This window comes from Thalassophryne amazonica, chromosome 8 (assembly GCF_902500255.1).
Source record: "Thalassophryne amazonica chromosome 8, fThaAma1.1, whole genome shotgun sequence".
NCBI classification, from domain to species: Eukaryota; Metazoa; Chordata; class Actinopteri; order Batrachoidiformes; family Batrachoididae; genus Thalassophryne; species Thalassophryne amazonica.
Window position 1 is genome coordinate 104,932,936 of NC_047110.1, and position 22,756 is coordinate 104,955,691.

General features: G+C 43.2%; 1 protein-coding gene and 1 long non-coding RNA gene across 7 annotated transcripts in view; one reads left to right on the plus strand and one right to left on the minus strand.

The window, feature by feature from the left end:
• The first annotated feature begins 1,185 nt into the window (after positions 1 to 1,185).
• LOC117516240 lies at positions 1,186 to 21,643 on the plus strand. Its single transcript, XR_004562339.1, has 3 exons — positions 1,186 to 1,701; positions 15,798 to 15,802; positions 21,631 to 21,643. It is a non-coding gene; the product is annotated as an uncharacterized LOC117516240 (long non-coding RNA).
• ndrg4 (NDRG family member 4) overlaps positions 3,501 to 22,756 on the minus strand; it is a 178,180-nt gene continuing 158,924 nt past the window's right edge. For 2 of the 6 annotated variants that reach the window (XM_034177165.1, XM_034177164.1), the window contains exons 14-18: positions 6,508 to 6,555; positions 6,227 to 6,262; positions 6,034 to 6,085; positions 5,866 to 5,904; positions 3,501 to 3,904 (exon numbers count right to left, since the gene is read on the minus strand). In XM_034177165.1, coding sequence (XP_034033056.1) covers positions 3,750 to 3,904; positions 5,866 to 5,904; positions 6,034 to 6,085; positions 6,227 to 6,262; positions 6,508 to 6,555 — 330 coding nt within the window. In that variant the 3' untranslated portion in view covers positions 3,501 to 3,749. The remainder of the gene's footprint in view (positions 3,905 to 5,865; positions 5,905 to 6,033; positions 6,086 to 6,226; positions 6,263 to 6,507; positions 6,556 to 22,756) is intronic. The other 4 variants (XM_034177167.1, XM_034177168.1, XM_034177166.1 and 1 more) reach the window with 2 other exon arrangements.

Genomic DNA, 22,756 nt, shown 5'->3' on the forward strand with positions numbered 1-22,756 from the left:
TTGCCAACATCTTAGCAACCATTCACAAGGAGAAACTACAGGGTAACTATTACTCATTTGGTATCATTTGGTCCATTAATGGAAATCTTGTAGAATTTGATCCCTGATTGTTGCAGGGTACCTTTAAAAACACCTGAAATTCTCATGCTGGTGGTTCATTGCCTCACATGAACATGGGCAAAGGATATAGAGAAGAAAGAGGTTCAAATTCCATAGTGCAAATTTTGATGCAGGCATTTAGTGCCCCCTGCTGGTCATAAGAAGATCATGAAGTTTTACAGCCCTAACTGGTAGTTTCAGGCACCTCATGGGGGAATTAAATCAGATGGGATTCAACTTCGTCTTGTAAATGATCCAGTTGGAGCTGGTGCCACAGACAGACAGATACACATCTTAATGTCATCTGTCTTGTTTGCACATACTCAAGGAAACTAATTGTGGCTAATCAGAAAATACATAATTTAACCTCTGGTTCCCATCCAAAGCTCAGCACAGCGAGCGTGTGGACATGAGTCGTGGAATGGAGTCTGAGAGTGGGTTTGTGTGTACTGCTTTAGTGTACCGGCTAGTTGTGGGTCTGAGATGTGGACGGGAAAGCTCCTGAGAATGACTGGGTCAGCCAGATTCTGTGTCCAACCATTTCCTGAAGTTCCAGACATGAATGGTTTCCACTAAACTTGCCACTAATACAGACTAATACTCAAAACTCTAAAGCGTGTTAAGATTACTTCCATGTACACATGCATATAGAATACCATATGTAGTTTTGCTAGCCTATATTTGTGTATGGGATAAGACAACGCACATCTAAAGCTGCACTTAAACTTAGTACGAGAACAGGTAAAGCTTTTGCTTCAGTACTGAGACATCAGTTTAAGACGTCGCTGCTCGGCAGCGTCTGTTACATTCAAGACCTCATGAGGCCCGAGTGGACGTTATTTAGGAGACTGTTTGGGTTTCAGTGCTTTTCTTTTTGGTTTTCGGGACAAAAACGTAGCTGAACCAACCACCACAACAGCAGCTTAAAACATGCACAAATCGCAGCGCTTTTCCACGCTGAACTTGAAGGTCCAGACTCATTTCAAATGTGTTCCCAAATTCTATAAACTAACTTTTCATGTTTAATTGAAAATATTGAGCTCATTGTGGTGCACTTATATATTTGTGAGTAAAATGACTAAAATTTGTTTTTGAATTGTTTTTTCTCTTTGTGCTGATTAAGCACTTTGTAGGTAATTCGATACTCTGCTGTGGCGACATGATATATTATGTAATACTGAACAATGAATCTGAAAATTTTTAGGGAATTAAATGTCTGCTAACCACGACAATTACCTGGATGCCGAGTTCTATCATATCAGTCTTTGCATGTTTGATAGTTCTTTGACTTTTTGTTTTTGGTAGTATGAAGATGGACACCTCTCTGAGTCTGGTCTGCTTGAGGTTTCTTCTTATAAATAAAAAAATATGTCCAAGGGAGTTCTTCCTTACTACTGTTGCCTTTGTGCTTGTTCAGGGGAGGGGCAAAGGTTAGACTATATGTATCCCAATGAAGTTGTGATTTGACGCTATATCAAACAAACTGAATCAACTCCCGTGGCTCACATCAAAGATTGTCATCTTGCTGAAAAATAAGATTATCAAACACAAGTATTATTGTGTCTGCAACAACTAGTTTAAAGAGAGGAAGTAGTAGTAGTAGTTGTAGCAGCGCATGGCCCAAATCTAAAAGGCTTGTGTTAAATTCCTTTTCATTTTTTTGGCCACATTTATGCTTTGAATTCACCATTTATGACCCAATTTTTGTTGATTTATATTCACTTCCTTGTGATCCGTATATTTACCTAAATTTCCAACAGGGGGTGATAAATTTGCTTTGTATTATATATCTACTTTAGCAGAGATTGTCATACAAATCTGACTCTGTCGCCAACCACAAACTGTTCGGGTACTTCGGATCTTTGAGGCGTCAAAAATAAGATTTCCAAAATGATGCTGCTTTCATATTAGCTAATAATATCTTGTAATGTGATATAATACGGTAAAATTCTACCATACAGAAGTATAAACAGGTCCAGGAACAAGTCAGTGTGTTTTACAGACGACTGCAAATGAATTTAAACACTTATTTATGAAGTCATCTGAACAGAAAGGACGTAAAAGATTTATTAACTACCATTTAATTTTCAAAACAGCTTTCAGTTATCATTCTGCCAACTTAATAATCATTTCATCACAATTGGTTCAGTAAACTTTATTTTGTCTTGCACAGGGGTGGTGGCCAAGTGGTTAGTGTGCTTGGTTTCAGTGCGGTAGGTTCCTGGTTCAAACCCCATGCCTGCCCGTTCTCTGTGTAATGTGGAGTTGCGTGAGCAAGGGCACGCGGTGTGAAATTCGTGCCATATCAACATGCAGATCCACCTCAGATCTGATGCGGCGACCCCGAGTGAAAACAAGGGAGAAGCGAAAGGGACTTAATAAAACTTCTTTGACTAATACTTTTATGATCAAGGTTAGTAGTTAAACATCTGGCGCTGTTGTTAATATATAAGAAAAAAATGAGTCATTTATTAAAAATAACTATAATTTTATCTGTATCTATTAGTGAACTTTACTGTTTCAAACGCCTCTTCTTCTGCTTTGTGGCATTGCTGTTTTGGGGAACAGGTTGATTCCTGCAGCTTGGAGTTGTTTAAACGTACCTTCGCTGTCGTTCAGTGTAGAATAATAAGTGCAGCTTTAAATCAGTGTGGCGCGCTCTAGCTACACTAATACGCTACAACACAGAAAACTAAACACTACAGGTGCACGCGGCTACAACAGGTGGCGTGTTCTACCATCTGTTAAATTCCAGACACACCCCTGCATTTTGGCGACCATGATGAGTAAAATCGTTCACGTGTTCCAATAAGGCTTGTTTGCAATCGCTCCCCATGCGGTTCTGGGTGTCTGCAAACATGGCGACTTTCTATACATTTTCCAAACAATGCCCACTTTGCATTGTTTTTTGTTTTTGTTTTTTCTTTTTAAGTGCATGCACATCCATGTGGACGCGCGCTTCCGATAAAATTAGCATCACATGGACCATTACGGACGATGAGGCAGATGCAGAATGTATATTCAGGCCTTTATATACAACACAGAGATACTCGCATGTTATTCATACGTCAAAAAACATACACAGCTTGCAAAATACTCATGCATAATGTTCGTTTTAAACATGGCACCCCCTAAAGGTTGTATTTTTTAATTTTTTTTCAAAGTTCATTCCACATAATGCGCAGTCACCCTGTCCGACCATTCGCCTGTTTTCAGATCAGCAGCATGTTTTGTCGTGTGGATTGTTGGCAAACGGGGATGTTTTCTTTTTTTCCTTTTTGGGGAGGGAGGTTGGGGGGGGGGGTGGCATGAAAAGGGCGCAGGCAGGATGAGGAGACACTGATGAACACAAGTGTGACACTTTAAGAACAAAAACAGTCAACTGTTAGGGCAGCGGATGGAGCCGAGGTGGATATTTAAAGGTGTCATTTAGTAGGAATACATACGGAATTTTACAGCGGATTAGGGAAGAAAATGGCAAAGGGATCAGGAGGAGATGGATGAAAACAGAGAGCTAGCTTCACTGTTGCCCCACCTACTCTCCCACCTTCATCCTTCCCTCATACCACTCCCTTTCTCCCCTTCATCCTTCCTCTCTCTCTGTCCATCCCTCCTCCTGTTATTCCCTCTTTCCACAGCAGGCCGTTTTCTCAGCAGGACACCTCCATGGTGTGGGTGACCGTGCCGACCGCCTCGGTGCTGTCGGAGTGGGTGCAGGCCCGAGAGCGGGACCCTTCTGCAGAGCTGGCGCTGGTCAGGGAGGCCGTCCTGGAGCGAGCCAGGCGGGTCATACTAGCGGAGGGCACTGGCATGACGGGAAAGAAGAGGAGGAAGATACAGAGATGGAAAAAAGGAAGAAAATTAGAGACTTTAGTGTGTTACAGTCTTCTGCTGTGTATGTGCAGCTGATGTCAGGGAGATGTAGGGAGGACATGCTAATGTGGACGGCTGAGGAATTTTCCCTTTCAGCAGCTGGTGAGAAAATGCCACGAACTGAGATTGTTGGTAATGTGTCTAAACAGAGACACATTCAGCGCCATGCACAGGACCAACGCAGCACTCACCTTATATTGGATATTTAATTCTCATAGTTGAAATTTAAAGTGAACCTGAGCTCAGGCTAACCTTAAGAAGTCTGTTAACTTGTCATGATGAGTCTCTACAACAAGCAGAACGAGGCTTTGGAAATAATAACTTTAAAAAAAAAAACAAGCATGTAGGCTGCACTAACCCATGGTGCCACAGGCAAGCTTACCAATAACAAGAGACACTTTTCTGCACAAGTGTTTTATAAATTACATTTTAATTATTTTCACATGAAACATTTTGACCCCCAAATCAATAGGCATCTTTGAGTCACTATGCCTAGCACACATATCAAGTTGGGTGGCAACCAGGCAATTAGGAAAGAAGTTATTGCGGTCACAATATTTTTGACAATGTACACCCCGGTAACCTTGACCTTTTGTCCCGAAGACAACAGTCTTCTTAGAGGTCATATGCTGAACACACATGCCATGTTTGGTGACAGTCAGTAGTACTACCGAGTATCTCCCTCACAAAGTTTTTACAAAGTATGCTCCAGTGACTTTGACCTTTGGACCTCAAAATGAACAGGCTTCTTGGGGTCATATGCATAATGTATATCTCACGTTTGGTGACAACTGGGCCAGAACAACTGAAGTTATCGCACTCACAAGTGAAAGGTTGGATGACAGAGCGACTCCCTGCACATAGTAACATCCAACCCAGTAGCTGCGCCGTGGGTGGGGGGCCCTGGCAAGTGCATTTCACGCTACCTGTAACTGTAATTACCATCATTCATGCATGCGATAAGATTATTCCCTGCAGGAGGTGCTGTATCTGCTATATTAAATGGTAAATGAATGGTAAATGGACTGCATTTATATAGCACTTTTCCATCTGAATCAGACGCTCAAAGCTCTTTACAAATAATGCCTCACATTCACCCCGATGTCAGGGTGCTGCTACAAGGCGCTCACTACACACCGGGAGCAATAGGGGATTAAAGACCTTGCCCAAGGGCCCTTAGTGATTTTCCAGTCAGGCTGGGATTTGAACCCAGGATCTTCTGGTCTCAAGCCCAATGCCTTAACCACTAGACCATCACTTCCCCAAATTAAAGCCCATATCAGTCCAAATGAATGTCTATTGTCTGTGTAAAAAATAAAAAAAGTGAAACCTAAAGTCTGAGATAAGATTTTTTTTTATATAAATGAGTCATTGAGGTCAAGTAGTTCTGGCTCACGGGTTTCATCCAGAACCTGCACAACCCTGAAGTCTAGTTTCACACATTAGTAAATATATATTAGTAACCTGAACATAACTAACGGAGTGGATAAGTGCAATGCCACTGTGACATTTTCTCTGCTATTATTCTCGTCTTTAGTCTTTTTGTTCTTCATTTGAAGATGCATATTTGTTTCAAACTAAGGCATTGCTCAAGGCTAGCTGAAGGCCATGCACAGAGCAATACTGAAAGATGTGGTGACAATGGGAGGGTGAGGGGAAGTAAGGAAAGTTTATTTTTCTGTGGACGGAAAAATTATTTTTCAGAAAATAAAGATGGGGTTTAATGTCCTTGGGATAAATATACCATGACAGCAAAAGTAAAATGTTTGAAACAGCCCAAAATGTAATATTCATAACAAACTGAAAAATAAATAAATAAATAAATTAAAAATGCCAAAGTTATTGAAAAGGGCAGCAACAGGAGGTCAGAGCTGAACAGGGAGGAGCATGTACCTGGCCCTCCACTCAACCTCCGATCCTTCACATAAGCGACTGAGAGAACAGGGCAAGGAAGATAGACGGCAAGATTAACACAAAAATGACAACAAACAACAATAATACTGCTCCTATTTAAAGTACACAAACACACTCACAATCTGCACTTTAAACGTGTGTACTTACTGTAGCCCATTCCCTGTAAGAAGTACTTGAAGGCTTCAGTCAGCTTTCCAGGCTGCAAAACAACATTTCGGCATGTTGCGCTTATACGCAGATGATGCTTTCATTTATATTAATGCGTACGACTCCATTAATTTTGTGTTGACTGTGACAGCCTTTTGAGTTCTGCAAGGTTCTTGCACTGTTGGTGTGTTACCTGTGTGAGCTGAGGAAGTCCACCAGAATCAGCCATCTGCCAACACAAGAAATGAACCAAAAACCGATAATTACTCATAATTAAATGGTCCAACTCAACTCAATCAATTCATTTTCCCATGATACAGGAGATATTTAGGCCATCGAGTTGCCTCACTAGGTGAAGAAGGTGGTAATGTGGTTCAATAACATGAAAGAGAAATGTCTATATTTCATGAGAAATTACTGCATTGGAGAACACATATAATCTGACCAATACAATACTGATACTAGAGCCTTTACCTTTAGGAAGGTGGTATTTGTTGGGTCTAGTTTGGAGTTGCATTCAACCTGGGGGGGGGGGGATAAAAAATTGCAATATAAAAAAAATCTCTGTAAAAAGAACAATTAGGAAATGGCATCACAAATGTATTAACTGTTCCATTAGAATGGGTTGGGTTTGAAGCTTCCTGATTATACAGCTGTTGGGTGGTGCAAATCACAATCTACAAATACACTATAACATCATAAATAGAAGTTTTTTCAGATGTTGTTTTTGCTCAACAAATGCCCAGGGGACATTACCAGACGCCCAAACCACCTCAGCTGGCTCCTTTCAATGTGAAAATTTTAACAGCTGATGAGAGATTTTGAGGTGATACTGTCGCTTTAAGCACGTCTTTCATTAAAAAAATCTCCTTCAACAGTGGAATATCTGGATAAAATGCTGAAACCGACTTCTTCTGAAACTTCTCTGTTCTTTCACAACGTCCTGGATCAATAGAGCCTGAAATGTGGAGGTTTTCAGCTTGAAACAGGCTGACGACGGCGCCTGGGAGCGCTGCACGACGTCTCGCTCCGTGGGAAGTCCTTAAAGCGACAGTATCACCTCAAAATCTCTCATCAGCCGTTAAAATTTTCACCGAAAACCAGCTTAATTTTTCGAACCATGTCCACTTCGATGTGTCTCACAGGTTTAGAAAAAATTTTGATCAAACAAAGCGCCAGTCTCTCAGCAACTTCTCAGACAAAGGAATTCCGACGAGGGGCTTGACGACTCCTCCCACAAGGAGTGCTCACAGGCGAATGACGTCACCGACAGGCGTGGAAAAACTCACGCATGCGCACGAGGGTTCAAGCATGTCTGACGTAAAAACATATGAATGAAATCCATATAGTTTTTGAAAAAAAATAAAAAGGACCTATACTTTATTGACAGACCTCAATCAATCAATCAATCAATTTTTTTTATATAGCGCCAAATCACAACAAACAGTTGCCCCAAGGCGCTTTATATTGTAAGGCAAGGCCATACAATAATTATGTAAAACCCCAACGGTCAAAACGACCCCCTGTGAGCAAGCACTTGGCTACAGTGGGAAGGAAAAACTCCCTTTTAACAGGAAGAAACCTCCAGCAGAACCAGGCTCAGGGAGGGGCAGTCTTCTGCTGGGACTGGTTGGGGCTGAGGGAGAGAACCAGGAAAAAGACATGCTGTGGAGGGGAGCAGAGATCGATCACTAATGATTAAATGCAGAGTGGTGCATACAGAGCAAAAAGAGAAAGAAACAGTGCATCATGGGAACCCCCCAGCAGTCTACGTCTATAGCAGCATAACTAAGGGATGGTTCAGGGTCACCTGATCCAGCCCTAACTATAAGCTTTAGCAAAAAGGAAAGTTTTAAGCCTAATCTTAAAAGTACAGAGGGTGTCTGTCTCCCTGATCTGAATTGGGAGCTGGTTCCACAGGAGAGGAGCCTGAAAGCTGAAGGCTCTGCCTCCCATTCTACTCTTACAAACCCTAGGAACTACAAGTAAGCCTGCAGTCTGAGAGCGAAGCGCTCTATTGGGGTGATATGGTACTACGAGGTCCCTAAGATAAGATGGGACCTGATTATTCAAAACCTTATAAGTAAGAAGAAGAATTTTAAATTATATTCTAGAATTAACAGGAAACCAATGAAGAGAGGCCAATATGGGTGAGATATGCTCTCTCCTTCTAGTCCCCGTCAGTACTCTAGCTGCAGCATTTTGAATTAACTGAAGGCTTTTTAGGGAACTTTTAGGACAACCTGATAATAATGAATTACAATAGTCCAGCCTAGAGGAAATAAATGCATGAATTAGTTTTTCAGCATCACTCTGAGCCAAGACCTTTCTGATTTTAGAGATATTGCGTAAATGCAAAAAAGCAGTCCTACATATTTGTTTAATATGCGCTTTGAATGACATATCCTGATCAAAAATGACTCCAAGATTTCTCACAGTATTACTAGAGGTCAGGGTAATGCCATCCAGAGTAAGGATCTGGTTAGACACCATGATTCTAAGATTTGTGGGGCCAAGTACAATAACTTCAGTTTTATCTGAGTTTAAAAGCAGGAAATTAGAGGTCATCCATGTCTTTATGTCTGTAAGACAATCCTGCAGTTTAGCTAATTGGTGTGTGTCCTCTGGCTTCATGGATAGATAAAGCTGGGTATCATCTGCGTAACAATGAAAATTTAAGCAATACCGTCTAATAATACTGCCTAAGGGAAGCATGTATAAAGTGAATAAAATTGGTCCTAGCACAGAACCTTGTGGAACTCCATAATTAACTTTAGTCTGTGAAGAAGATTCCCCATTTACATGAACAAATTGTAATTTATTAGACAAATATGATTCTAACCACCGCAGCGCAGTGCCTTTAATACCTATGGCATGCTCTAATCTCTGTAATAAAATTTTATGGTCAACAGTATCAAAAGCAGCACTGAGGTCCAACAGAACAAGCACAGAGACAAGTCCACTGTCCGAGGCCATAAGAAGATCATTTGTAACCTTCACTAATGCTGTTTCTGTACTATGATGAATTCTAAAACCTGACTGAAACTCTTCAAATAGACCATTCCTCTGCAGATGATCAGTTAGCTGTTTTACAACTACCCTTTCAAGAATTTTTGAGAGAAAAGGAAGGTTGGAGATTGGCCTATAATTAGCTAAGATAGCTGGGTCAAGTGATGGCTTTTTAAGTAAAGGTTTAATTACTGCCACCTTAAAAGCCTGTGGTACATAGCCAACTAACAAAGATAGATTGATCATATTTAAGATCAAAGCATTAAATAATGGTAGGGCTTCCTTGAGCAGCCTGGTAGGAATGGGGTCTAATAAACATGTTGATGGTTTGGATGAAGTAACTAATGAAAATAACTCAGACAGAATAATCGGAGAGAAAGAGTCTAACCAAATACCGGCATCACTGAAAGCAGCCAAAGATAACGATACGTCTTTGGGATGGTTATGAGTAATTTTTTCTCTAATAGTTAAAATTTTGTTAGCAAAGAAAGTCATGAAGTCATTACTAGTTAAAGTTAATGGAATACTCAGCTCAATAGAGCTCTGACTCTTTGTCAGCCTGGCTACAGTGCTGAAAAGAAACCTGGGGTTGTTCTTATTTTCTTCAATTAGTGATGAGTAGAAAGATGTCCTAGCTTTACGGATGGCTTTTTTATAGAGCAACAGACTCTTTTTCCAGGCTAAGTGAAGATCTTCTAAATTAGTGAGACGCCATTTCCTCTCCAACTTACGGGTTATCTGCTTTAAGCTGCGAGTTTGTGAGTTATACCATGGAGTCAGGCACTTCTGATTTAAAGCTCTCTTTTTCAGAGGAGCTACAGCATCCAAAGTTGTCTTCAATGAGGATGTAAAACTATTGACGAGATACTCTATCTCCCTTACAGAGTTTAGGTAGCTACTCTGCACTGTGTTGGTATATGGCATTAGAGAACATAAAGAAGGAATCATATCCTTAAACCTAGTTACAGCGCTTTCTGAAAGACTTCTAGTGTAATGAAACTTATTCCCCACTGCTGGGTAGTCCATCAGAGTAAATGTAAATGTTATTAAGAAATGATCAGACAGAAGGGAGTTTTCAGGGAATACTGTTAAGTCTTCTATTTCCATACCATAAGTCAGAACAAGATCTAAGATATGATTAAAGTGGTGGGTGGACTCATTTACTTTTTGAGCAAAGCCAATAGAGTCTAATAATAGATTAAATGCAGTGTTGAGGCTGTCATTCTCAGCATCTGTGTGGATGTTAAAATCGCCCACTATAATTATCTTATCTGAGCTAAGCACTAAGTCAGACAAAAGGTCTGAAAATTCACAGAGAAACTCACAGTAACGACCAGGTGGACGATAGATAATAACAAATAAAACTGGTTTTTGGGACTTCCAATTTGGATGGACAAGACTAAGAGACAAGCTTTCAAATGAATTAAAGCTCTGTCTGGGTTTTTGATTAATTAATAAGCTGGAATGGAAGATTGCTGCTAATCCTCCTCCTCGGCCCGTGCTACGAGCATTCTGACTCATTTAAACTAACATATTCATCCTGCTGTAACCAGGTTTCTGTTAGGCAGAATAAATCAATATGTTGATCAATTATTATATCATTTACCAACAGGGACTTAGAAGAGAGAGACCTAATGTTTAATAGACCACATTTAACTGTTTTAGTCTGTGGTGCAGTTGAAGGTGCTATATTATTTTTTCTTTTTGAATTTTTATGCTTAAATAGATTTTTGCTGGTTGTTGGTGGTCTGGGAGCAGGCACCGTCTCTACGGGGATGGGGTAATGAGGGGATGGCAGGGGGAGAGAAGCTGCAGAGAGGTGTGTAAGACTACAACTCTGCTTCCTGGTCCCAACCCTGGATAGTCACGGTTTGGAGGATTTAAGAAAATTGGCCAGATTTCTAGAAATGAGAGCTGCTCCATCCAAAGTGGGATGGATGCCGTCTCTCCTAACAAGACCAGGTTTTCCCCAGAAGCTTTGCCAATTATCTATGAAGCCCACCTCATTTTTTGGACACCACTCAGACAGCCAGCAATTCAAGGAGAACAGGCGGCTAAACATGTCACTCCCGGTCCGATTGGGGAGGGGCCCAGAGAAAAATACAGAGTCCGACATTGTTTTTGCAAAGTTACACACCGATTTAATGTTAATTTTAGTGACCTCCGATTGGCGTAACCGGGTGTCATTACTGCCGACGTGAATTACAATCTTACCAAATTTACGCTTAGCCTTAGCCAGCAGTTTCAAATTTCCTTCAATGTCGCCTGCTCTGGCCCCCGGAAGACAACTGACTATGGTTGCTGGTGTCGCTAACTTCACATTTCTCAAAATAGAGTCGCCAATAACCAGAGTTTGATCCTCGGCGGGTGTGTCGTCGAGTGGGGAAAAACGGTTAGAAATGTGAACGGGTTGGCGGTGTACACGGGGCTTCTGTTTAGAACTATGCTTCTTCCTCACAGTCACCCAGTCAGCCTGCTTGTGATCTGCCAGGGGGTAACTAACGGCGGCTAAGCTACCTTGGTCCGCACCGACTACAGGGGCCTGGCTAGCTGTAGAATTTTCCACGGTGCGGAGCCGAGTCTCCAATTCGCCCAGCCTGGCCTCCAAAGCTACGAATAAGCTACACTTATTACAAGTACCATTACTACTAAAGGAGGCCGAGGAATAACTAAACATTTCACACCCAGAGCAGAAAAGTGTGGGAGAGACAGGAGAAGCCGCCATGCTAAATCGGCTAAGAGCTAGTAGCTACGCTAACCTAGCGGATTCCTAAAAACACGCAAAGTGAATAATTTAGAGGTGATTCAGCAGAAGGAGTGCTTTAGTTAAGGCACGTAAAGATTACACTGGGAAACAAATCGTAATCTAGATAACTAGATCAATCTAACTGCGCAGATTAAACAGCTAACAGATACAGAAAAACACTGCTGTGCTCCGGAACAGGAAGTGATACAATACCGCAGTGAGAGCAAAAGTGTTAATTCTGGTAGGATTCCATGAGATTGTGCAGATGACATAAAGGAGGATGCATGTGTGCACCTCGTATTTATAATTTTGCTTGTGTGATGTTTACACACGCACGCACATATATATTAACTGTGTTGTTTTTAATCTTAGATGTTGTATGAGGACCACATTTGAAATAAGCGTTTTATGCTTTAATGTGTTATCCTCTGTTTTATTTGTACCTGTATTTTTATCAGTATGAATTCTACCAAATAAATCCATCCATCCATCCATCCATCCATCCATCCATCCATCCATCCATCCATCCATCCATCCATCCATCCATCCATCCATCCATCCATCCATCCATCCATCCATCCGTCCATCGTTCTAAATTCAAAGTTGCATCCTGGAGGAAATCAAAGGTTGCCATAAATTACACAGAAAATAGTAGAAAATCCTTTATAAAAGATAACATGGATTGGGGGTCAGTTCCTGATTTTATGGTGTTAAAAAAGTCAGTAAGGGTGTATGTAAGTGTGTATGTAATTGACCCAAATACTGCAGTATGCTGCAGAGATGACTCACTCAGCTGCAGTGTGCCAACACACACACACACACACACACACACACACACACACACACACACACACACACACACACACACACACACACACACACACACACACACACACACACACACACACACACACACACACACACACTGTCAGGAAAGATGACTTTAAGCTTGCTTTCAGCTTGTTTTCATCTTGGAATATAATACGAGCCATGGAATTAATATACATACTGTTGGATTAAACTGCACAGTGTTTGGTACCTTCCAGGAGTAAGTGAGGTCATACCGGACTTTTCCATTGTAAATGGGGAGGCCCACGGAATGAACTCGGTGGTGAAGATGAGGGAATATGTCTAAGAATGATTCTAACATGACAAGTATTATCAAATGAAGTATTAATGTGTTAAAATTAAGAGTTGATTAGAAAAAGTATGTTACAAATAAGTGAAATGAATGATTATATGAGTTGTTTTTCATAAGGAGTGCAGAGTCAGAGAAAAAAGAGGAAGTGAAGAAGATGTTGCAAGTGGGGCAAGAAAAGCTGATGTTAAACAACTGATCAAATGATTAAAATGTTGGTAAAAATGAAATGAATAATAAGGAATGAGAATGTTTGTATATGATCATATGAATTGTTTTTATGTGAAAGAGTTGTAATGAAATGATTGAATATGATTGATGTAATTTTGAAGAAATGATTTAAAAGAATGAATTCTCAGAAAAGCTGAAGTGTTAACAGAAAAGAGGAACTTGAGAAATAAGTTACTGGTAAGGGCTGCGGGGATTTCCAGTAAAGTGGAAGGAGAAGGGAGGAGGATTTGAGTCAACAGCGTCCCCATGGTAACCAAGATCATCTGAGGACGACAAGAGTCAAGCACATATATAAACTGTGAAACACCAGAAAACGGGGTTATTCTTCCAGGGAGAGGTGCTGTTGCCACTACTCCCCTGCTACGAGGAGATCACAAGACTTGACCATCTTGTGAGCATCAACTGAAATCGTGGAGTGAGAGGACTGGAGCCATAAAAGATCATTTGAGAGAGATTTCAACTTCCGCTCAGGTCGTCCAGTCACAGAGTAGCAGAACAACGGAGAGTAACCACTGGCCTTAAGTCTGAGTGGGGAATGTTCAACGATTTCTCTCTCAAGGAACATCACCGCGTACCAGAATGGATTAGATCAACTTTTGGTTGATTGAAGACAGAATAAATTCTTATGTGGATTAACGTCATGAAGGACTACAACATCACACAAGGATCGTGGTCAGCTAACGATTAATAGCTGATGAAGAGGAAATCAAGTTCATCGAGCTGGGGACCCTAACCTCAAAAACTTCCTTCCCTCACTCCTAGAAAAAATTGTTAAGAAATCAATCCAGTCCCAGTCAAAGTAAGATCAGTTAGAATTATTGAATTAAAAACAAAAATCTCTGCCAATCATTATTCTAATTATACTTGAATTACTGTTGTGAAATTATTACCATATAATCTATGTTGATTATGTTATTGGCACTTGCAAAACCTGCACTAAATTTCCATGCATGCAGTTAAAGTGTTAAGGCTCGGACATTGGATTATCAATGCTTCTTAAGGTGTAAAAGTTAAAGTTTATTGGGTGTACAACATCAAAAAGGCTCTAAAAGGTTAGTCTGTTTTTTTAATGAAAATAACACATCCTGGGGACTCGCTGTACGAGTCACTAAATTCAAAATCTAGCAACATTCCAAGATCCCTGATCCATAAGAGGAGAGCTGCCGTTAACGGGCGTGGCCGGTTCATATCCTGGTTCCAGAGAAGGCTATTCGACCGGGGTGCGAGATCAGCTTCAGCGGGGTGGACGTCCGGATGGAGGCAGTGAGCAGCTAGACGAATCTCCTCGCCACCAGCTTGAACAGCCTTTGTGCAGCCCTGCCGGGTAATACCTGTGGAGACACAAAGGTCGGACCCTAGAGACGGAGAGCTGGTTTTTACACAAACACACTCATCGGAGGGTGAGCGTGTGCCGTGTATCTAAAAAGCGGGATCTGACACGTGGTGCCCGAACAGGGACCTGACAAAGTGTAGTCGGGTCCTAGGAAGAATCCTGGCCAAAGGAGAGTCTTTGCCATTGGGTAGGTGGAAAGCCTCTGAATAGATCACCAAAGGAGAGAGTGTTGTGGAGAGTGTCGGCTGATGGCCTGTATAGGTCCAGTAACGGCTTGAAACATATCTGTCCTCCAGAGGTGTGAAAATTGGAGGCGACCACCAGAAGGATGAAGTAAAGACAACAGGAGTAAGTATCCCAGGGAGCTGGGATCAAGGACGAGAAGCAGACGTGTCACTGCTGGATCATCTGGATTGGGACGAGAAGCAGACAGGGATAGCCTGCTGGATCGTCACGAAACGACGAGGAAGGGAAGCAGGCGAGGGAGCCTGCTGAATCGGATCGTCAAGAAAGCAGGTATGAGAGTATACCGTGCAAAATGGTGATCTACAAGAGAGAATAGGATCATCAACCCGTGAGGTTCCTGAGGGGAGAAGCGGGAGAAGGAGCAGCTGATTTAGAGTTAACCTCTGGAATTAGCGCTGAATAGCCAAGTAGTCTGTCACTCATCCCTGACTCAAGGCGCCAAGAGAGGCTTTGAGAGGCAGACGACTCGAGACGACAAGGACCATAGCTGAAGTCAAGGAGACGACAGTGGTGGAATCGACAATCTCAGCAACCGAGAGAATAAAGGGAGGACAATCATTACGAAACAGTAAGTTTAGTATTAAGAATAAGCAGTGAAAATATGGCTGAAGAAGAGCCAGGACCCGTAGCAAACCCTGAATCCGAACATGAAGGGGGAAAAGAAGTGGATTTCCGGCCACACAGAGTGGTATTATATGGACGAGGATATGATACTTGGGCAGAAACAGTTCAAAAATATGTCATAGATCAAAGTGTGGAAACTGATGAAGAATGTTTCAAAGAAGATATGGCAGGAACTATACACACATTAGGGATATATTATCCAGGTAAGCATAAGGAGGGGCAGATCCTGGCCGTTTTGGGGAGCCCACCAGTCCCAAAGGACAAGATGGGGACCAGAGAGTGGCTTGAATGGTGGTGCAAACTTCTTGGAGAAGAGTGGAAAAGAGGACAAATCACCACCTTAATAAGCCCTGAGAAAAGTTATGACTCCATAGTAAAAATGACAGCTGGGTTGTTGGGAGTAGAGACGGTCCTGGTTGATGTTAAAGCAAAATCAGCGTCCGTATATGCTGAGTTTAAGTCCATGGCAGAACGGCTAAAAGGGTTAGGAAGAATGCTTAAGGAACAATATCCTATAATGGAAGATATGAGTGGAAGTCAGATCCTCGATAATGAAGACGAGGGCAAGATAGACTCCCAGGGCGAATCCGAACAAAGTGATGAGGAACACAAGCCAGAGGGAAGTGGAGATGAATCGATATTATCGGGAGGTCTTAATCCTGGGGGAAATGGTCAAGAATATAAAAGCCCGGACCAGCTCCACACAAGCTTTGACCCAGTGTGGCCAAATTTGCCCTTGGGAAGTGTGAGAGGAACAACCTCAACAGTTAGAAAACAGACAGAACGCCTGGTTGAGCAGGATAAAAGACGAAGAAGCCTTCAGGGAGTGTCTGGACAGATATTCCATCAATCGCCGGAATGTGGGCCCAGAAGCTTGGGACAGCTTAAAGCTGAAGAATGTGTTGCCGGACCGAGTTACCATATTAAAGAGGAAGGGCGTTCGCAGGAGATCTTTAGAAAATCTAAAGCAAAAACCCACCATGTATACACTGAATCTGACTACATGGAGTACTTGGACCCTATGCCCGAAGGAACTAAAAAAAATGGTGGCCCAAGATGGAAGACGGGCATATCATTATTTTGGCAGTCCTTGGGATATAGATGGAGATAGTCTCATTGTCTTCACAAATCCCAGACTGAAGATTGCCAACCGAAAATTCCGAGCAAAGCTCAAGGAGCGGGCAGGCAGAGAATACCAAGAAGAGCTTAAGAACATAAAGGGGAGAGGTCTGGATGGAAGATCAATGGTGATAACAAGCGCACCACGAATGGCTTATCGTGCACTCATACATGTGCCCTTTGAAAGCTACCCAGGGAGAGAAAATTCAATCGAATACATGGAGGAAATGCTGAAAACTCTGGGAACAGCTATTGATTTGGCCAAAGAACGCCAGCATCGGCGGGTGGTGATATGTGTGGACGGATTACGATCTGGACATATGACATGGGAAGAGGCAGAAAAGGTTGCCATGGCAGCCGTGAACCTACACATGCGTATCCCAGGAGTATGGGGATCAATGAGAGAAATTGTGGTGGTCACTAGCAATGAGCAGGAGCAAGATCGAGTGAGAAGGGCACTTGAAGCGGTGAACCCAGGACCAAATAGAGCAGGTCCAAGGAAGGGTGCAGTTGGAGCTAGTGGAGTGGCAACTAGTCCCCCGCTAGTGATGCAGTCCATCCCCACGGCGACAAGTGATAAAAGATCAATTCATGCTGTGGGAGTGCAGCAATTAAGGATTAAAACCCCACGACCAACATTAAAACGAGTTACAAGTGGGCTCCAGACTATCATACACCCCACAAGCTCCCAATCTCGGATGAGAGAGCCTTTCCGGGCTCCTCCACCGGATAATGGAGAAGAGGATCCTATACTCATTCCTCTACCTGTCGGAAATACCGAAGCAACCGGGTCACCCCGAAGGTCAGAACAAAACAGGGACCCACAACCACAAGACCCATGTCCTTCCCATGAATCTGATATGGATGAGGACCAGGAAAGAGAGTCCGAAGAGGAGATCAATCCACAAGACTCGGAAGAGGATGAACCACTATCTGTGGTAGGGGAAAGAGAAGTCTCATGCCCAGAACTACGAACTGGATGCTACAGAGGACGAAAGAAAGAAGTTGGGGTGTATAATGTGCGTGTAGCATCAGAGAGAATTGCAAGAGATGTCAGGGTCAACCCAGTGAAGACCCGAGATAAGCGACAAACCTATGCTCCAGAAGTTGGACAAACTGGGTATGACATCCCAGAAGAGTGGATTGAGCGACAAGATGAAAAGAAAACTCTCGAGGTAACAGCTACTGTTGGAGAGTGGGCTAATATACTAATGTGGCCCTTCTATCCTACACTGACTGCCTGTAAAGAGTTAACAAATAACTTCAGAGTCGCCTATTTAGGCGTTGCCCATGATGTGATGTTGAGAAAACTAAAAACAGCAGCTTTACGCTGGTCACGGCAAGTGTTGAGAGAAATTAATGAAGAAAATCTGGATGATGAAGGAGAAACAATTCCACCATCTTCAGGATTACAAGCGAGCCTCCCAAATCAGGACTTTCCTGCTGGATCTAGAGAGCAAAGTCTGCCAGCAATTCAAGCTGAAATTCAAGCAGACGGCAGGGAATTCCGTGAATTCAAGAAATTAAAGATGCTGGTGAGACAGAAAGAACCAAATGAGGACCTAATGGACTATTTGAAAGAAGTGTGGCCCCTTATTGACAGAGCTTCTAACAGCGAAGAGGGTAAATCTATGTGGCTGGCCCAAGTTACCAGTCAACCCATCAGACGGGGTGAACCAGCACGAAACCATTATGCCAGGTTAGTGTTGGAAGATCCCAATGATGAAGATTCCCATATTGCTCGAGCTAAGGCTGGACTAGACAAAGGTCAAACATTAGTTCAAGTGTGGCATGGGCTAAAACAGACGATTTTGCCACAACGCTATGTTAGGGCACAGAGAGGTCACTAAGGAAAGAAGAGGGGAGATAACCTTTCTGAAAATGCCCATAGACGGCACTACAGTCCCACAAATGGACGCGGTGGTGAAGAGCTGGGATCTGGAGCAGCAGTTCTATGAGGAAAAGAGGAAGAAGGAGAGCACACCGAGATCAGGACAAAAACCGGTGGGAGTGGAGAAAAGAAATTCAGTGCCAAAACCACCACCTCCTCAGCCGCATCAAACACCACAGAGGAATAATCAAAGGCCTCCAGCTGGACAATGGAGCTCTCGGCCGAGAGGTCCACCACCTCCACCACCCCAATTGCGACCTACACCTACACCTCGTAGTGGTGGCTATCTCCCGAAGGAGGAGTACGACAAATTAACTCCAGGAAGTCCGCCAAGCCTCAGCGGAGGCTGGAGGGCAGAAGAAGTAATGGCTTTAGAGGCGCGGGTCACGCTAGACCACGCCTACTGGGAGGGGGACAATATCGACACTGATGTGGATGAAGAACCGTACCTGGTGGACACGGGAGCAGAGGTGTCCATGACCCGCAGAAGCCTTGAGACCAAGGGATACCTACTGATCCAGTATGCAAATGCGGCAACAGAGAAAAGACCATTTGGAATATGGAAAGGGATAGTTTGGATAAAAGGCCCCTTTAATTTGATAACAGTCAAGGATTTGAGAGAATTGCATCGGCCCAAAAGGCTTTGAACTCTAATAAGACGACGAGTGAAAAAATTACAGGCAAGAGTTGTACGAATGGATATGACTCCAATTGGAAAGAGTCCGGTAAGCTGGTACAAAGAAGTGGATGTACCAGCTGTCACAGAAGAAAAGATTGAAGTAAGTGATTTCTCTGAAGCAGGGAAAGAAAAATTGAGGGAAATTATCTCCAAAGCTAAAGTGGCACGATTTAAAAATGATTGTGGAGATTTGGGGGCTAGATACATTCATGTCATCGAAGGAGGAGTACATCCACCAGTGCGACAATATCCCTTGAACCCTGGAGCGGTTGAGGAAATGGATAAAATAGTAAAAGAATTGGAAGCTTTGGGGATCATCCGAGTGGAATTGAATCCGATCACTAACAGCCCCATCCAAGCAGTTAAGAAGCCAGAGTCGGCAGGAGGAGGCTGGAGACCAGTAATCAACTTCAAGGCTCTCAATCGATGAACAATAGCCAATAGAGCGAGTTTGATAAATCCCCAAGGAGCACTGAAAATGCTCCAAATTAAGAGATACAAATCATGCATTGATCTGGCAAATGGATTCTTTTCCCTGCGATTAGCAAAACAGTCACAAGAGAAAACAGCATTCACACATAAGGGGAAAAGTTATGTGTGGCAACGACTCCCACAGGGATACAGAAATTCACCAAATGTGTTCCAAGCAGCAGTAATGGAAATATTAAAAGATCTGGGAGTAACAGTCTACATCGATGATGTGTTTATCGCAGATGATGATGAAAATGAACATCTAATGCGGCTGCAAAAGGTGATTCAGAAGCTCACAGAAGCTGGATTAAAACTCAACCTGAAGAAATGTCAGTTTGGACAATTCAAGGTTAACTATTTGGGATTCCAGGTATCATCAGACCTGGGACTCTCAGAAGTATACCGAGAAAAATTGAGTCAGATTAAACCACCGCAATCTGAGAATGACCTACAGAAAATATTGGGATTGTGTAACTATGTGAGAGATCACGTTCCACACTATCAGAGATACGCAAAGCCCCTTTATGCTCGTCTCAAGAAGGAACCTAATGGACAAGAGCAAAAGCAATGGATTTGGACAGCTACAGATCAGGATTGCTTGGAAAAGCTAAAAAAAGCCATTCAAGACGCAGTTAGGCTGGAGCCGCGTAGTCTGACTACTCGTCTGCTAGCCGAAATAAGCTGTGAAGAAGAAGATTCGGTGGTAAAAGTGAGCAACGAAGGAGGGGGTATGGTAACATTGTGGAGCTATACTCTGTCTTCGATTGAGAGAAAATATCCACTGGAAGAAAAAGAACTGGCAGTCCTGGCTAGATATTGGAGTGCGTTAAAAGAACTTGCACAAGGTCAGGGAATAAAAGTTATCACTCAAAGCCAAGTCCACCGGTTCCTAAGAAAAGGAACTATTGAGAGTACTAAAGCCACAAATGCCAGATGGGGAAGGTGGGAGGACATCCTGCTAGACCCTGAGCTGGAAATTGGGCCACAACAGTCGGCGACAAAAAAGTTGCCAAAGGAGAGGCAACTCTCTATGGAGCCATACGACTGGACTATGTACACTGATGGGTCGAAGAAGGGTACAGACAATATAGCTTATTGGGGCTATATTCTGAAGTATCAAGATAAGGAGAAATATCATCAAAAAGGTCAAACGCCAGGGAGTGCCCAAGCCGGAGAAGTTACAGCAATACTGGAAGGACTCTTGGAGTTAAACAAGAGGAGAGTAAAAAGGGCTAAAGTGGTTACAGACAGTCATTACTGCGCACAAGCCCTGAAAGAGGACTTATCCATTTGGGAAGAAAATGGATTCGAGGGAGCTAAGGGGAAGCCTGTAGCTCATATGGATTTGTGGAGGAAAATAGCCGAGTTGAGGCTAACAATGGACTTAGATGTGGTACATCAGAAGGCCCATGTAAAAGAAGGAGCACATTGGAGCGGGAACGAAGAAGTGGACCGCTATGTGCAGCTGAGAAAAGTCGTCGTTGTCGGGATCGAGAAGTAGGAACAGACACCCAAGGGAAGGATAGTTCCAAAAGAGTCTGTGAAAGAGGTGGTGCTGGCCCTACATGAAACGCTTGGCCATGCAGGCACCATTCCCACACGGAAGGAGCTGGAGAAGCTACAACTTTGGATTCCGAGAAACCAAGTCTGCCGAGTCCTCAAAGACTGTGAAGTATGTGGTCGATACAATGCAGGACGACGAGGACAAAGGGGATGGTTTCACCATAAAGAGTACTGTTCCATGGGGATCAGTATGCATGGATGTTGCCGGGCCCATGGGGGTGACCGGTAAGAAAGGAGAAAAGTATCTGTTGGTGCTTGTGGACTCTATGTCGGGCTATGTGACTGTTAAGCCTGTGAGAAAAGCCAACGGCAGCAATGTGATCAGCATGTTGGATCAAGTGTGTACAAATCTGGGGATACCTAGTGAGCTGAGAACGGACAATGGGACACATTTCCGTAATGCTCAGGTCGACCAGTGGTGCCAGAAAAATGGAGTAATGAGAATTTACTCGCCCCCATACACTCCTCAAGCAAATGGAGCTGTGGAAAGGGCTATTGGACTGGTGAAAAACTGGATTGGGAAAAATGCTAACACGAGGGAATGGAGTACTAAGGCCCTGGAAATTGGACAGACCCTGAATGACCGCCATCGTGCCAGCAGGCCCACCCCTTCGCAAGAACTGAACCAACGCCCATTTTCGACACCGGAAGTGGGGTGGAGTCAGACTAAAAGGGAGAGAGAACCCGAACCAAAGATCCCATTTAAGGTTGGGCAGAAGGTGTGGGTGAGAGCTGGAGATCATCTAACCAACACTGCTGTTAAACCTAAGTATGAGACCACAGATACAGTAGTGAAGATACTGGACAGTAACACAGTAGAGTTGAAGAAGAAGGGAATCCAAGGAGTGGAGCAGCTGAAGCCAACTCCTAACTAGACGAAATCAGGAGCTAAACATGGCCAAAAACACCCAAGATCTTCCACCCTTCGTCAGAATGGCCACTGTCAATGGGGTGGTTGCCTTAAGAAGAACAAAAAATGACCTCTGGGCAGGCAGAGCCCTGAGAAAACTAGATCATGCAAAGAAAGGATTTTTATCTCATGAAAAGGAGTTATTACAATGGAAAAAAGTTGAGAATCACTGTGTGATTTACCGCGAAGAAGTACCGCTGACGGTCCAATGGTCGGGACCTGGGGTTAGAAAACCCCCAATTCCAAGTGGGGCAAAACATGAGTTCAAGCAAATACTTCACAAGCCGGTGAAGGTTTTGGATGCACCTGTATGTGGGTTATGCCGACTAACCCAGTTGCCAAGAATGATCTTTTACACCCAGTGGGACATACGTGGAGACAATGTGGATATGCAGGTGTGCTCATGCTATTGGAATGGACATGCGATCGAGTATTGCCTGGTGTGTAAAGCAAGAACTCATATGGGAAGACTACTGCATGTGGCAAGAGCAGAAGGATGGCAAGTGAGAAGGTTTTTGGACCCCCTGAGGACCTTTCACACCGATGAAGCCTGTTGGGCTAATCCTGCAGCAACAGTTGCGCTTGATCAAGCTGAAGGGAATCAAAGCAGTGGTGACGTGAGTCCAACGGCACCAAGTGTCTATTTGATGTTGGAAACAACTAGAGCAGGGGGAAGTGACCAAGCTGCAGGAGGTGGTGAGCGAAAGCCGTCTTTGTTGCATGAAGCTATACATCAAAGTTGGTCCCATGGTTCAGAGTATGG